General features: G+C 37.2%; 3 protein-coding genes and 1 long non-coding RNA gene across 4 annotated transcripts; 1 reads left to right on the forward strand and 3 right to left on the reverse strand.

Moving 5' to 3' along the window:
* Window positions 1-2,599: 2,599 nt before the first annotated feature.
* Window positions 2,600-5,687, reverse strand: LOC141605519 (putative pentatricopeptide repeat-containing protein At3g25970). The gene has a single exon (XM_074424331.1). It carries the CDS (start codon window positions 5,482-5,484, stop codon window positions 3,388-3,390), a length of 2,097 nt encoding a protein of 698 aa, XP_074280432.1. The 5' UTR covers window positions 5,485-5,687; the 3' UTR covers window positions 2,600-3,387.
* A 1,491-nt stretch (window positions 5,688-7,178) lies between these two features.
* On the reverse strand, window positions 7,179-9,360 carry LOC141605520 (peroxidase 46-like). The gene is made up of 4 exons (XM_074424332.1): window positions 9,109-9,360; window positions 8,821-9,000; window positions 8,564-8,729; window positions 7,179-8,493 (listed from the first exon to the last, which is right to left on the reverse strand). The coding sequence occupies exons 1-4, from the start codon at window positions 9,349-9,351 to the stop codon at window positions 8,084-8,086; spliced, it is 999 nt and encodes a 332-aa protein (XP_074280433.1). The 5' UTR covers window positions 9,352-9,360; the 3' UTR covers window positions 7,179-8,083.
* A 172-nt stretch (window positions 9,361-9,532) lies between these two features.
* Window positions 9,533-11,020, forward strand: LOC141605522 (uncharacterized). The gene is made up of 4 exons (XR_012526376.1): window positions 9,533-9,613; window positions 9,835-9,951; window positions 10,701-10,835; window positions 10,939-11,020. It is a non-coding gene; the product is annotated as an uncharacterized LOC141605522 (long non-coding RNA).
* Window positions 11,021-11,071: 51 nt separating this feature from the next.
* Window positions 11,072-12,722, reverse strand: LOC141605521 (peroxidase 46-like). The gene is made up of 4 exons (XM_074424334.1): window positions 12,303-12,722; window positions 12,029-12,208; window positions 11,768-11,933; window positions 11,072-11,590 (listed from the first exon to the last, which is right to left on the reverse strand). The coding sequence occupies exons 1-4, from the start codon at window positions 12,540-12,542 to the stop codon at window positions 11,181-11,183; spliced, it is 996 nt and encodes a 331-aa protein (XP_074280435.1). The 5' UTR covers window positions 12,543-12,722; the 3' UTR covers window positions 11,072-11,180.
* Window positions 12,723-15,787: the final 3,065 nt, after the last annotated feature.

Below are 15,787 nucleotides of genomic sequence, written 5' to 3' on the forward strand. Positions count from 1 at the left end.
TTCTAATCTCCTCTTATTTATCTAATGAACTTTTCTTGTGCTTTATTTCTTATGTTGAGTAATTGATTGTTTGGGTTGGCCATCCTTGCATGTTATTTACTTGATTATTGCAAATCCTAATGAAATGGTTTAATTTAGTGGGGATTGTTGAAGCAAGTTTGTTGTTTGTTGATTTGGTTTAAAGGATTCATGCAACAAATAGGAAAGTTCATGTCTTTTGCTCATTTGTATGGTTTAATCTTATGAGGAATTGATCCTAGCTTCATCTTTTGGTTGAATTCTTAATGCTCATGCTTAGTCTCTTGTCATGGTTTAATGATTTGTTGCTTAAGCTTGAAGGATATGTGTAGATGGTTTAATTTGCATGTATCAACATCTTGAGGTGATAGTATTGGGTAGAAATTAGGAGGAGAATTCTAAAAGAGTCAAGCTTTACCATTGTTGGTTACTAAGGGAGGATTGCACCAAGTTCTCTTAATTATTGAATCATCTTACTCGCCAAGTGTTTGTTATATTGCTTGTTAGAATAGGATTGCAAATTTCACCTTGTTTCATGTCACCAATCAACTCAAAAACCCCCCTTTTTATGTCCCTCTATTGTTTGTCATTGTGAATAACCATTGTTTGTTTATAATCTTGTCTTTAGTAATTAATAGTTTACAATTCAAGTACTTAGCTTAATAGACCTTCTCTTGGGTTCGACCCTTACTTGCACTATATTACTTTATCATTTAGAGTAGTCTAGAGTATAGTTTGGCTTATAAATTGTTAATTTGGTAGCTTAATTCTAGTATTTAACGACCTAGTTTATTGCTTATCAAAGACTCAATCAATGTTAATTGTATACTTGGCCTAGACATTTAGATAATGCCCATGCCATTTCATACTTTTATCTTGTAATTTTTTTAGTGACAAATTGACAATCAAAGCTTCTAAAAACTTAGAACTTGAAACCTGAAAATAATCAGATCACTAATAATGTAATAAAGAATCATCTCTGCCAAGACATTTGGTGATGATTCAAGCTTAATAAATAGTCATATGTCTATCACAAAATAAGATTGAAGACGGCGATATCCGTCACAAACTTGTGATAGATACCATTTCCTTTCACAAAATACTCATGAGAGGTGAGTGGAGAAGCACATGAGGGGTGCCCCACCTTATCCCCTCTCTCTTTTTGTAAGAGGTCTTCAGCTTATGACGGGATTAACCCATCACAAGCAAGATGCTTTGTATATCTATATACATCTCCATTCTCTCGTCTATCCTCAATGTTTAAATAGTTTGATTCAAGACTTGATAAACTTCCATTTGAATATAAGAGTAAATAATTTTATTTGGAACAATATTAAAAAGTTTTTTATTCTCTCTGTATTAATCATTTACCTTTCTTTGAAGAATATATTAATTAAAAGTAAACAAATAATTAAAACAAATTGAGTACAATCTAAGAAAGCCCAAGTTTAATAGCAGCTTCAAAAGTGACCGTTTTTTTTTTTTTGCTTAATTTCAGCTGTCATTCAGTTTAGTTCAGCTCAATTCAACTCATTTCAGTTCAACTCAGCTTATTTAGCTCTATTTATGTCATGCAAATTTTGATTCAGTTCAACTCAATTCAGTTCTATCCAGCTCTATTCAGCCTAAAAGAACAGGATCGACATGATTAGGGAACAGGAACATATACTATCAATTAGTTATGAGTTGTCATGATGTTTGTTTGGAATCTTACTGGATAGTAGTCCACAGTTAAGTACTTTTATGGAGCTGGATTCTTGTTCAAAATTGACACAAATAAACAGTGAATAATTTGTCTGATTATGGAATCTTGTTATACACTTCTTAAATCTTAACTTCAAATAATACCCATGTTCTGTGGCCTCACACACTCTAATACGTCGGAATCTTGATAATTGCTTCATCCAATTGATTAACTTTCATCAATAATATAACGACAGCAAACCACCCTTAATACTACTCTATATCAAAATTATTCATGATTTAACAACTTCTGATGCTCATCTACGTTCGTTTTCAATTGTTCACACCTTAATGTTTACTACGTCACGGTCACGCCATGCATGGCTTTCACAAATCATTTTCGTGGAATTTAACATACTCTTATAGATATCATAAGCTTCCAAGTACTTGAGAGAATAATTGAATCAACATATAAATGTTCCGGCCTATAGTGCGGTAAAAGAGACCTAATATCCACAAGGGTGAAAATACAGAGATTGTTTTCGAGTAATTGACCACGATACAACAAAGGACTTGTATATTTACGTGAAAATAAGAGGTCGAGTCAACTGAGCAGTTTATTAAAATCACCCATTATGAAAAGTTGGAATGATTTATGGGTTCGTAACCAAAATGCCACTATATTCATGTTCCACTATCCCAACTTTTTAGTAGTTGTGGAAAAGTCCAATAGCTTTAACACCTGCTTTACACCATTTGTCAAATCTGATTGGCTCAGAATGTCACAAAACATTCCAGCACAATTGACAGAAATTAACATTCTAGAAGCAAACAATCAAAACATAACAGGAGGGGTAATACTAATAATAGTTCACACCAGAAAACAAATTTGATGGCACCAAACTTGATTCAATTTTGAATTGTGCTCTATTTGCGCGTATCGTGTATTCGTATTACAAAACCTTTTGACGGTTTATTTTGGACCAAAAATTTGAAAACTTCACTGACACTTCGACAGTGTGTCGTGTCGACACTTACAGCGGAGTCCGAGTAACAAGGTTATGATTTGGAAAGGAGAAGACTTTGTTAAACTTGACTACTTGGGTATATGTCCTTTGAAAATCCTTCTAAGCATGATAATATTCCAAATGCAGCCACATTGCATCAACTGGGTGCAACGAATGTACTAGTTGATAATAAGCTCCTGCTTGCTTTTCTATATCCCTCAGTAGCCAAACAAGTTCATGCCAAGAAGATGAAGATAAGTACGAGAAGTTCAAATCGAGTTTGATGCAAATAATCAAAGCAAGCTAATATAACAAAGACCACCCTATTAGATGGCTTGTTTGACAAAAGAATTAAGAATACAATATAGTTCAAGACCTAATCAAACAATTTCCGACCTAAAAGCGCAAAATTTCATTGATATGGGTATTTGATCCACTTAGCAGCTAGTTTTTGTCAACAATAAATCAATAATTTAATCTTTTGAGAAACTAGTATTGAAAAGATAATCTCAAATTCTGAGCCCGAATTGGCAAGATTTAGGAAGAGCTTACATACTTGGCAGAGAAGTAGATGATATGTTCTTCAAACGCCAAACTGCATGCATGTATCTTGTCCTGAATAAGAGCTTACATACTTGGCAGAGCTACAAAGTAATTGTCACAGCCATCAAGTAGAACATCAGCAGAAGATAGCGCAATCATGCATAGAATCCTCTAAGTTGGATCGTGTTACCATTCTCATCTCACCCACAAGCACATCCAGGGCCTCATATATCTCTTTACAATTGGGATGAGAACTGTCTTCAGCATTGAAGGAATGAGCTTCGTGGTTAATCTCTATCCAACTCCACCCTGGAACCTTTTTCACTCCCTTTTGCCTCATCAACATCGTTAGACTAGCTTTATCTTCCCACCTCTTAAGACGCCCATACATATCAGACATTATTACGTAACTGCAGTGCTCTTCAGGCGCAATTTCAACTAGACGTTTTGCAACCTGATTTGCAAGTTCAACATCCCCACAGCTCCTACAAGCACCTAATAGAGTTTTCAACAACATTACATCCGGTTTAAATGGCATTGACTCAAGCAAGGACTTCACCTCGTTTAGGAGCCCAGCTCGACCGAACAAATCAATTGCACAAGCATAATGCTCCATTCTCAGTGGAATACCGTATTCAGATTCCATGGTTTTGATAATGTGGCGTCCTTGATCTACCCAGCCCATATGGCTACAAGCTGTTAGAACTGCTACAAAAGTTACATGGTCAAGCTTAACCTTACTTTTGGTCATTTTATGGAAAAGCTCTAAGGCAACTTTCCCTTGCCCGTGCTGGGCATATCCAAAAATGATGAAGTTCCAAGTAATTGGGCTGTCTTTTGGGGTTTCTTCAAAGGACCTTCTAGCGTCATCAAGAAAGCCGCACTTTGAATACATGAATACTAATGAGCCTGCTACATGTACATTTGATTGCAAACCGGACATAAGAGCAAGGGCGTGAACTTGACGACCCAATTCAATGGCTGCCAAGTCCGCACAAGATCTCAGGGTACCAGTAAAAGAATAATGATCAATTCCGACATCATGTGACCGCATCCCTCCAAAGAACTTTACAGCATCTTCACTCATTCCATACTGTGAGAACCCTGTCAAAACAGAATTCCACGAAACAGAATCTTTTTGATGAATTAAATGAAACATTCTTAGTGCATTCACCATAGATTTTCCATCGCACTTGACATACATAGCTATTAATGCATTGGCTATAGCTGTTGAACCCTCTAGTCCCGTCTTTATTATTAAGCAATGAAAACATACTCCATGATTTTGGCATGACACTTCAAAACAAGCACTTATAACACTTGTGTATGTATAGATATCAGGTTCGAAACCATGATTTTTCATATCAAGGAAGAGTTCAAATACACGCCTTTCCTTATGATGCAGAAGGTATGCAGCTAGCAAGGAATTCCATGTTACCGAATCATGGGCACCAACGCTACCATTAAATACTTTCTCTGCATCATCCAATGACATGCATTCAGCATATGCAGTGAGAAGAGCATTGCACACAACATTGTTAAAAGCCAGCCCATTCTTGATTATCTTTCCGTGGAGCTGCACCGTTAACCTTAAATACTTTGGATCGTTAAGCATTGTTAAGAAAGGAGCAACCGTACCATCTTGTAATCCCTCACCAGCTTTTTCCATCCCATCCAAAAGCATAAATGCGGTGTCAAAATCATCCTTGTCCACAAACCCTGCTATCATAGCATTCCAAGAGACGGTATTGCGTTGCGGCATCATTTGAAACACCATATACGCATCATCCACCCTACGACACTTGGCATACATGTCCAAAAGAGAACTTCCCGTGACCACATCCGACAAAAACCCCGCCTTGTATACCAAACAGTGCAACTGCTCCCCTTTGCAGATGTCACCCTTGAATGCAACACTCTTAAGAAGACTACCAAAACTGTACTTATCGGGCACAAAATGACACCGTCTCATCCAATTAAACAGATCCCAGGCAATAGCATGGCGGCCCAAATTAACGTAGCCGGTAATCAAGGTGTTCCATGAAACAGTGTCTCGGTGAGGCATTTCGTCGAACATTTGGCGGGCAAGACACAAGTGGCCGCATTGGGCATAGCGAGTAATAGTTCTGTTGCCAATATGCACATATGAAATGATACCGGATTTGATCAAACGACAATGGTTGGAGGAAACCTCGTAGAAATAGCTTTTGGCGACTGACTTCAATGTCCTCATTCATCCGTTAAAAGTAGCCGTTGGAAAGACTTTTTAAACTAATTCTTCTTTGGAGGGAACAATGACATGATGAAAATGGAGGGAAAATAATAGGCCCAAACGCTAATCCACACCACTACGGGATCGTCCAAGATAGGTACGATAGTAATTGTATATTTGTATATAGTGAATATTTTGTTTATACCTATTTTAATAACCCTATATTGTATTCCGTATTCCGTACTTTTTATTAGGGCAAGTTTGGCCTGAATCCGAATTGACTAACCTAATATAATCCGACTCGAATGTTTATTGTTGCACATCGATTATTAATTATAAATAAGTAACTTGATTATAGTTAACTGTCATTCTGTCAATCCAACCTGACCCGAATTCTTGCAAACCTAAAATTGAGCCGATCCGAATGAAGCTGATCTAAACCCGACTTAGTTGACCCGTTTGTAAGTTCTAGTTGTCACTAAGTACAATTTAACTCTAGCTTTCAAAAACGAGCAAATTAGACCAAACGTTTTCACTGGTAGCATTTTGAACTTTTTGCTTAAATGGGGTTCAAACCCAAACTATTTAACAAAATAGGGCGGTTTTCAAACTATTTACCAAAAATGGGTCCACGTCAGCATTTCCGCATTTCTTTTTTTTTTCCAGAAATTCTACATATCTCGCTGTCCCGGACAACAAAAATAGAAATCGTGTATATGAAAATAATAGAAATCGTGTATATGAAAATAATATACAAAAATAGAAGAACTAGCTACTTGCGTTATGTTATGATAATGTATTGTATGCAATATTTGCAATTATTGCAAATCTAATACCTCAACTATTTTGTCGTATGAACTCGTTTTTCCTGCTAATCATCAATAATATATTAATATATACGGAGTATATAGATTATTCATGTTCCAAGTATAATAAACCATGGAGCGAAACCGAAATTATTTGTAAACGGCAATATTGCGAGTCGTTTTTTGCACAAACCATGAAGCTAATAAGTCAAACAACAATGTGGATTTGATAAGGGAAATGAGAAGAAGAGAATGGTGGTGGTATTTAATTATTTGGTACTCGGAGCAAGGAGAACGGAGACAACGAAAGTAGCATGTCAAGTAGCTTAATATGAAAGCAATCGCTGCATTTTTGCCCTCTGTAGATTCTCGCTGTCCCGGACAGCGAGATATGGTGAATTTCTTAAAAAAAAAAAAAACGCGGAAATGATGACGTGGACCCATTTTTGGTAATTAGTTTGAAAGCCGCCCTATTTTGTTAAATAGTTTGCGTTTGAACCCCATTTAAGCAAAAAGTTCTAGCATTTTCAACTTGACAATATGCATAATCACTAAACAGCATGTGAGCATTAATTGGTCATGTTTTTGGTTCCTTTGCATGTCGTTGTTCATGGCTTGTGTGTAGAAAGAGGAAGCATAAAGTGGAGATTACCGAGGTATGTGATGTGAAGTGATATCAGCTTTATCAGCAGTGGGTTTTAACACATTTTATGCTTTCTAATTGGATTATTAGTTAAGGATTAGGAAATTGTAATTTTTGTCTGCTAAAGAGCAACTACGTTTTTTATAACCCAGAAATCCCCCCTACTCACAACCTTTTTTTATTGAAGGGGTCCCCACTCATCCCATGTGAGAGGGTGGCGCCCAAATTGGGTGTCACCGGGTGGCGCCCTTTCATTTTCCTTAGTGAATTGGGTTGTAACTGGATGTTATTTCGCCGACATTCATGGGTACACAAATAGTTATGTTACGGCCTCCAATCTGTTGATTTTATCATATGCTTGTTGAATTTATCAGATAATCGTAAAACTTGAACTAATTGTTAGTGATTTAAGTGTAATTACCGGTTCATTTAGCGTAACTCTTGTTTGGTTCGTGGATGGGTAAATTCGATATAATATAATGAAAGTACGGGAAGTACGTATACGCTTACATAACTATTTACGAATTTACGGTATAGATTGAACATACAGATTTAATCATTCTTCTGCGTCTAGAACAAAGTTAACAAACTATATACAAAAACTTCCAACTTATATCTCTATCTTTGTGCCAAATTCAGAGGGACACCGTCTTATCTCAATAGAAAATTCGGAACAACTCACGCACTGATATAAGGGTCGAATTGTTCTACTAGGAAAGTGAAGTCGATTCGATGTAGTTTTATTCATTGTTTTTCCTATTCGTGTACAATTGATTTCTAACAATCTGATATCTAGCACTACTCATTACTCAAACTTGACAATTTTGTATGATCAAGTTACGTAATTTAGTAGCAAAACCATCATATATATTGTTACTTTGTTAAACTGTTAGATGAATCCCTCCATTTCGTTTCAGTCTTCAAGTCTATTCGCTAACTAAATAAGGGAAATTGTATTCCTAACCTCGACATCCAAACAACTGTTCAGGCTGTGTTGATGTTTTTTTGTTGCTGTATAGGGTAAAAAACTTGTGTCGCAACATTTCTTTCAGCTTTTATTCTATCAAAAACAATAACTTACACTCCGTATGCAATTACTATAGAAAAAGTTTGTGGTTGCTCTATCAAGTTTACAACAATGCATGTATGAAATTTTGATTACTTTCATCTTTCAGCCGTTTATCTGTGAGCAAATTTGTCGAACTTCTCCCTCGCTATCTGTCTTTACTCCTATGCTGCTGACTTTGATGAATGACTCGCTCCATCCTTGGTAGAATCTGTCTGAGTCATTGGCAAATTGTTCAACCAAGTTTTTAGTTCGTTGGTCAGCATAAAGTTCAGAATCAGTCTGAAAGAGCCCCCTGTGTGCAATCAGGTTTTTGTAGTACTGATTGTCAAAGTAGAATGGCGTGTTTGGATCCGTCATAACCGCTTCTGATTCGCTTTTCGAGCACTTTTTACCCAAACTCAGTGCATAACCTTTGCTGAGAGTTGAATCACAAAATGTCAGGTTTCCGTTTGAGTCGATTTTGAATCTATCGTCAAAAACGCTGCAGTGAGCTGATCCAATGGTGTGTGCACCTGCAACGCCAACAAAATCAGAAATAACTTACTAACCTGTCGAAATTAAGGAATCAGTAATTTGTAGTACCTGAGAGGATAACAATATCTTCCATAGATAACCCTTTAGACCCAAAAATCTGAATCATAGTATCCACTGTGAAACTTGTGTCGATAAGGTTTGGCCTGACATTTGACAAAGCCGAAACCCTTCCATCCAGCCTTCCTTTTGGAATCTGGATGTCTGGCCCTCCTGTCTATTATTATAACTACCACATTATTTAAATCTGAAAGCAAAAGATATAGTATGATTCAGAAGATAAAAAGTAATGTGCTATGGTGTTATACCAGCGCGACAGCATCTCTAGCTGCCATTGCGAGAATATCAGCACACGAAACAATTCCAGGGCAGAAATCCTCAATCTCCGCTTTGGCAGCCTCTATAACTTCAAATCCTCCAAGTGAAGCATTTGCAGGATCATCCCTTTCGGTATCTTCCCCTTCTACTAGCACTGATGCATCACAACCCTGCAAGAGCACGACTTCAATAGTTTACTATAATCATATTACATGCACATAATATCCCCTAAGCTATCAGTTTGTTGATTCAGTGCCAAGAAACAGGAGCTCACTCACTTCGACAAAGCAGTCATGGAAGAGAAGCCTCAGTAACTTTGGAGGAACAGTTGCATCATTAAATGCTGCTGATCTGACTGTTGTTCTGACAATGAATTCTGCGTCCGGGCATGATAAATCATAGAAGCCAATGTCCAAGGCAAATGAACATGAAAATCCTGACATGAACAAGAAAAATAAAATCAAAGCAACTTTGCAAATGTGAGTTACTTCAGGATGTACAGATGTTGTTCTGTTTTCCATGAGAAATAGCAGAAGAAATTACAATTTCTCGAGTCAATATAGCATGAACATGATAACATAGTTTCCTTTATATAGTACGGGTAGAAGGTAAATTGAAATGTCAATGCCGGCTTATTAAAAGCTGCATTATTTGCTCTTGATTGATAGTTAGTAAGCTGATGGATAGTGTCCTACTAAGACAGTGACAGTTTGGGAAGGTGAACATGAGCCTTAAACTTTGAGAGATGGCAGGAATTTATGGCAGACTCAATATCTCATTCTGGTTAGTACATAATCCATGTCTTTTATCAACTGTTGCTGTACGCAATAGATTTGGTTTCTATGTTGTTATCCAATCATTTTCAGCAACACTCCTCACCAATTCTTCTTTTAAGGTGGAGTTTGAATGAGAAAATGACAGTCTAAGTGTGATTGGTTTTTTGTACACGTCGATTCACAGCTACCAATATTTCGAGTAATTTGTGATTGTCAATTGCTTGTAAGATGGAACCTCCATGGAACTATGATCAGGCGGAAACTACTCCTTAGTGGCTTCCTACAGGTGGTATAAGAGCCACATTGGCCTAGGTTTGGGCAAGAATTGTATTCGAGATTGCTAAGGTATGTGAATCGCTATCAATTCCTCGATTATTTTTTAAAGGGGTTATCAACGGGTTGTACTAACATAATTCAATGTTTCGACAAATTAATATTGTTTGTTCTTTATGACGAGAAAATTTAGTAATGACCGAAGGAGTAGGACATAAGAGAAGATTTCTTCTCTAAATTAGAAGGAAGCACTATTTACGGATTCAACTAACTATGTTGATATTTCGTGTTATTTTGTGGTCAAGGGTCTAAATTTTACTACCGTCATATTTAGCAATTTTAATAGATGGGTTTTAGACCGAGTGTTATTTAATATTCGAGAGAGTAAAGTGTTTTGTTGTTTGTAGATCTGTATTTGTTCTAATTTGTTGATGTTCATGTATGTGTGTTAAATTTGTGAGAAATTTATAAATTTCATCTCTGCCTGGTAAAATGGAGGTCCTGTCACCTGTGTAGTTTGAATCTTCACTTTGTTTGCACGTCTATACAACACTGGCACCTCATTATAGGCAATTAAACGTGTATCTCGTTTTGAAAATAGTTGTGTCCCTCCTACTCTTGCATCCTAATCCGAGTAACACAGTTTGCCACTAAGGGGATTGATTATCCTATTGCTCAGTCAATGTTGGTTATGATGTTTGAGTCGTTATGCCCATCAAGACTTAGCTTTACTTTTGTCATACAGGCGAATTTGTTCGTTCTTTTCCCTTTTACCACGAGAGGGTACTGATACTGATGCCTTTCATCTGCTCTGTGTCCAGAAAAGCAGGATTAAAAGGAAACATTCTCTTAACATTATAAAAGGGGTGGCTTTGGGGATGGCTGTAGCATGTAGGATGGAGTTAAGAACCTGTTCAAAATCTTAAGGAAAATATGAGCTCATTTCAATGTTTCAGGTGATGAATATGGGTGCCTCGTTGTCTTCTTCTTCTTCTTCTTCATCACGGTCTTGTGTTTATCATGAATACTAATTAAGACTTGGTTTATAACTTTATACAGGAGGAAACCATCGCAGAGTCGTCACTTTGAGTAAGTCATTTCTTTTCAAGTTTAAAGTCTCATATTTCATATTTGTCAGTTGATCATGTGTTGACCTCAGTTACTGTGATTAGAATCTGGAACCGATTTTAACTTTTTAGCAAAAATGCGTTCTGGATATATTGTATTATAGAATTGTATGCAACATTACAGAAGTAGAGTGTTAAAATCTTTGGCTCGTTGTATTGGTAAACTCTCACCCTTCACCCATTTATCCGTGAACAAATTTGTCGAACTTCTCCTTCACCATCGGTCTTTACTCCGATGCTGCTCATCTTAATGAAAGATTGACGCCATACCCGGTAGAATCTGGACATGTCACTGGCTAATATCTCAACTAAGTTTTTAGTACGTTGGTCGGCAAAAAGAACAGAATCAGACTGAAAGAGTCCCCTGTGTGCTATCAGGTTGTTGTAGTACTGTCTATCGAAGAAATGGGGTGTCTGTGGATCAATGTTAACCATTGCTGATGCACTTCTCGAACATCTTTGAGCTAGATGCAATGCATAAGATCTGTCTAAAGTTGAATCAACGAATGTCAAGTTCCCTTCCGAGTTGATTTGGAATCTTTCATTGAACGCACTGCAGTGAGCTAATCCGATGGTGTGTGCACCTGCAATGTTAAATCTCTCAGGTATTTTTTCGAAAAAGTAACTCTTAGGTGATTTCGTGTTGGAATGCTGTTGCTTACTTTGATTGTGGTTTCGTGCCTTAGGTTTAATTTGAGGCCATAAACACAAAAAAACTGAAAAAAAAAAAGAATAAGGTGCCGGTTTCCAGCAATTTATACCTGAGAGGACGACTATATCGTGTAATGATAATCCTTTAGATACAAAAATCTCGATCATGTCATCCAGTGTAAAACTAGTATCGATAAGGTTCGGCCTGACATTTGACAATTTAGAAGATCTTCCGTCTAGCCTTCCTGTTGGAATCTGAATGTCTGGCCCTCCTGCCTATTATTAGAACATCACATATTACGTCAATCAAATGAAAGTAAAAGTTATCTGCACTGAAAAGATAAAATCCAATTCACTGTGTTATATTATACCAGTGCAACAGCATCTCTAGCTGCCAGTGCGAGAATATCAGCACACGAAACAATTCCAGGGCAGAAATCCTCAATCTCCGCTTTGGCAAACTCTATGACTTCAAATCCCCCGAGTGAACCATTTGCTGGATCATCTCTTTCTGTCTCGTGCCCTTCAATTAGCACTGATGCATCACAACCCTGCAAGAACGTAATTATAAAGTCTTACTTTAATTATAACAAATACACAAGCAGACCCTTAATTTGTCTTGTTTGATGTTTCAGAGGAGCTCACTTCGACAAAGCAGTCATGAAAGAGAAGCCGCAGTAATTTCCCTGGAACAGTTGCGTCGTTTGATGCTGCTGACCTGACTGTGTTTCTAACAATGAATTCTGCGTCAGGGCACGAGAAATCATAGAAGCCAATGTTGAAGCCATATGAATACAGAAATCCTGAGGTGATTAGGAAACTAATAATCATAACTTTGTAAATGTGATTTGCTTCAAGATGAACAAATGTTCTCCTGTGTTCCATTAGAAACCCCAGAAGAAATTTATAGTATTATTTTACAAATAAATGTGATCAAAAGTTTTCTGTTTGTCAGAGTATATATAGTGAGGAGTAGAAGTTAGGATGAAGTGTCCATGCACCATGCAGTCTTATTAAAAGCTGCATCAACTTGTTCTAGCCTCTAGCCTCTAGTCTCTAGGTTGATGGTTAGGTATCTTAAGAGAAAAAAGTAAAGTGAACAAGAGCTTTAAACTTACAGCTAGTCTTGCTTAAAGACGAGTCAAATATCACCCCACATGAGTATATAGGAATTAGGATAGTATCCGTATTAAACAAGAATTTGTGTTAATTTTAGGTGGGCTTCATGCATCCCGTAGCATCACTGTACAGCCTGATAAGTTACTATGAGGTGCAACTGTGCAAGTGTGTAACCATAGTATTTGGACCCAGTTTCGGTCTGATAGTGGTTTTAACCAATACGGGTTAATTTTGCTAAATGCGGTCAATTATTGTTCAAAATATGGTAAAGCCAAAACATTTACAAAAGGATGGCATTTGATATGGCACATATTAATAGTATGGTGTAACGACCCTAGAATATGACATTTTGGATGTAACCACGGTCTTTAATGATAGGTTGCTGTATCGCATAAATTTGGTTTCTGGTTCATGTATTTTTCAAATCTATTTCTGGAGCACCCTTTACGATTTTGAGATCCTGACGACAGAATTCTGATTCTTCGGAATTCTGAAATGATAAGAATTTCCCAAAATGCTATAAAGACAAAGGTTAAACGGTTGGGATGTCAATTTGAACAATCGTAAGTGTGAGGATTGTTTTTACCTTGTTTGTTGGAGTACCAGATGTTTGGTTCTAATAAATGAGGAATATTTTTGGTACCTAACGTCATGTTTAAATGGGTGATGTAAGTCATGTAACTAAGCTTTGAAGATGGCCACACTATTTGCAAGTTAACTTCAACAATGAACCTTAGCATTTTGGAAGGTGTTTTTGTCGCGAATTAATACCTTTAGGGTGTGTTTGGATTGAGAGATTTGGAGAGAAAGGAAAGGGAGGGAGAGTAAGAGATTTAAAATCTTTTGTTTGGATAAGAAATATTGGTAAAGAGAAATGGAGGGGGAGAGATTTGGAGGGATTCATTTTCCTTTCTCCAACATAGGAAAGATTTGGAGGAAAAATGTATCCAAACAATCACTTCCTATTCTCCCTCCCCTTCTCTCCCCTCCCTTTCCTTTCCCTCTATCCCCCCTCCCCCCTCCCTTTCCCTCCTATTTTGCTATCCAAACAAGCCCTTAAACGCGGTATTCAATCGACTTGTTTTGTTTTGTTTACCATTGTATGTTCTAGCCTTCTAGGCTCATTCGTGTTGTTTTAGCCCAATATATATGAATATATGATCGTACAATGAGGGATCATATAAGACTTACTAGACTGTTAGGGCCAGGTTAGCAGTCCAAATAAGTTGTTAGAGTTAGTTGTTACATTAGTTAGTTGTCACTTGGTTGTACTGACAAATTATGTAAAAACATTCAACAATTACTCTTTTAATCTTGTTCTCAAGCAAATACAATTCAATCTTCAATCGAATTTCTTTCTTCAATTTAGGATTCCTTTGATTGATTTTGCCTTGTGTAATTCATTTTTCGGATTAATTCCCTGAAGTGTATTACACTTGGTATTAGAGACCCCGGTCCTGAATATCACGCATCTAATTTTGGCACTAAAATTAGGGTTTATTTGGGTGTCAAGATTCTGGGTTAAATCAATTGAAAGCTGGCTCGTCTCACACTTGCTCAATTATCTGCAACAATGAAGGAAAAAATGAAGTCAATTAAAGATCAAATCGCTACAATCTTGCAATTGCTTTAAGAGAAATCGATATAAAATCTCCAAAATCATGATAATGGAGTGCCTAACACAGGTATAAACCATAATCGTAATTTAGGTTTTAACCCTAAAGTTGGGTTTCTTGTGTTTAATGGTATGGACCCTCGAATAAGGTTGAAGAAGTGTGCTAAATATTTTGAATTATGTAAAATTCCAGAACATCAAAAAAATTGATTTAGCATATCATTGTATATGATTGGCAAAGCAGAATTATGGGTACATAGTTATCTTGTTGTAAGGAGAAATGTTGATTGGCATGATTTTAAAACTGATTTGTGTGCTAGATTTAAGAAAGAAGTTGATAGCAATGTTGTAGAGGAGCTCAGTAAATTTCACCAAGATGAATAGATTGATAATTTTGAGCATTTGAAAGGAGTAATGCTTCAAAGAAACCCTTATTTGCTGCCTGACCAATACTTTCTTGATAGCTTTATTGGAGGATTAAAGTCCGTTACTAAGCCATTTGTGAAGGCTTTTAGGCCAGCAACCATAACACAAGCAGTAGAATATGCTAGATTGCAGAAAGAGGTTGTAAATGCTACAAGAAACATGCAAAACCCCATTTTGGAGAAGCCAATTCATAGGTGTGGACATGGGCCACATGCACGCCAAGCCAATCTGTGGACGTACATCAGTCTCTTGAAAGCCACACTCGGCGGCGTAAAAATGCTTTCGACCGGATCGCTTCGGATCGGTCGGTATCGTCTCGGCAAAGGCCGCGAAACGATGTAGAGATGTTCGCAGTCGCCACCAAGCAATTATGGGATGCCTGGAACCCGTTCGAAATCCACTTTATACCTAGGTCAATCAAGGCAAAAAGCGGTGTTTGACATAGGTATTAAAGATAAGGACTCGTCCCCCTTTTAGCATTCTATGCCTACAATGACTCTCGTACGCCCTGGATAAGGCCATCCACTATCCAAAGGTTCTGAGTAAGGGGTGAGGGTACGTATTGGGAAGCCCTTTAATCGGACACCCAATTCCGCCCGCGTTAGCGGCCTCTACTGATCGATCGTGGTTGTTTAAGTGTAAGAGTTGATAAAACGGTGTAAATGCATGAATGCACATCCAAACGTTTAACCTAACATGTGAGCTTTCTAAGTTGGTTTGTTTATCCAAATATCAAGTATAAGATGTCAAGTTGGATTTAGATTGATTTGCATGTGAAAACGGAAATTAAACATCTATTTACCAAGTTCGGGTTATGATGCTTAACACGATCCATTTATTAGAAAAAGTGTGTTTAAATGACAAAGTATAAAAATGTAAACTTGTCAATCTGATCCGTCATGTATTCGGATTAACCTTCATCGGGATCGTCCTAGACAAGTGTTAAAAACGAGGCAGAACAGTGTCAGGC

Source organism: Silene latifolia, chromosome 10 (genome assembly GCF_048544455.1).
Source record: "Silene latifolia isolate original U9 population chromosome 10, ASM4854445v1, whole genome shotgun sequence".
NCBI lineage: Eukaryota > Viridiplantae > Streptophyta > Magnoliopsida > Caryophyllales > Caryophyllaceae > Silene > Silene latifolia.

Bases quoted from the DNA above. Each gene is read 5' to 3' on its own strand.
- LOC141605519 (XM_074424331.1), bottom strand. From the start codon at position 5,484: ATGAGGACATTGAAGTCAGTCGCCAAAAGCTATTTCTACGAGGTTTCC.
- LOC141605520 (XM_074424332.1), bottom strand. From the start codon at position 9,351: ATGGAAAACAGAACAACATCTGTACATCCTGAAGTAACTCACATTTGC. The intron at 9,001-9,108 runs GTGAGTGAGCTC...GTGCTCTTGCAG, and splicing joins TCCATGACTGCTTTGTCGAA to GGTTGTGATGCATCAGTGCT. The intron at 8,494-8,563 runs GTACTACAAATT...TTGGCGTTGCAG, and splicing joins AGATATTGTTATCCTCTCAG to GTGCACACACCATTGGATCA.
- LOC141605521 (XM_074424334.1), bottom strand. From the start codon at position 12,542: ATGGAACACAGGAGAACATTTGTTCATCTTGAAGCAAATCACATTTAC. The intron at 12,209-12,302 runs GTGAGCTCCTCT...ACGTTCTTGCAG, and splicing joins TTCATGACTGCTTTGTCGAA to GGTTGTGATGCATCAGTGCT. The intron at 11,591-11,767 runs GTATAAATTGCT...TTAACATTGCAG, and splicing joins CGATATAGTCGTCCTCTCAG to GTGCACACACCATCGGATTA.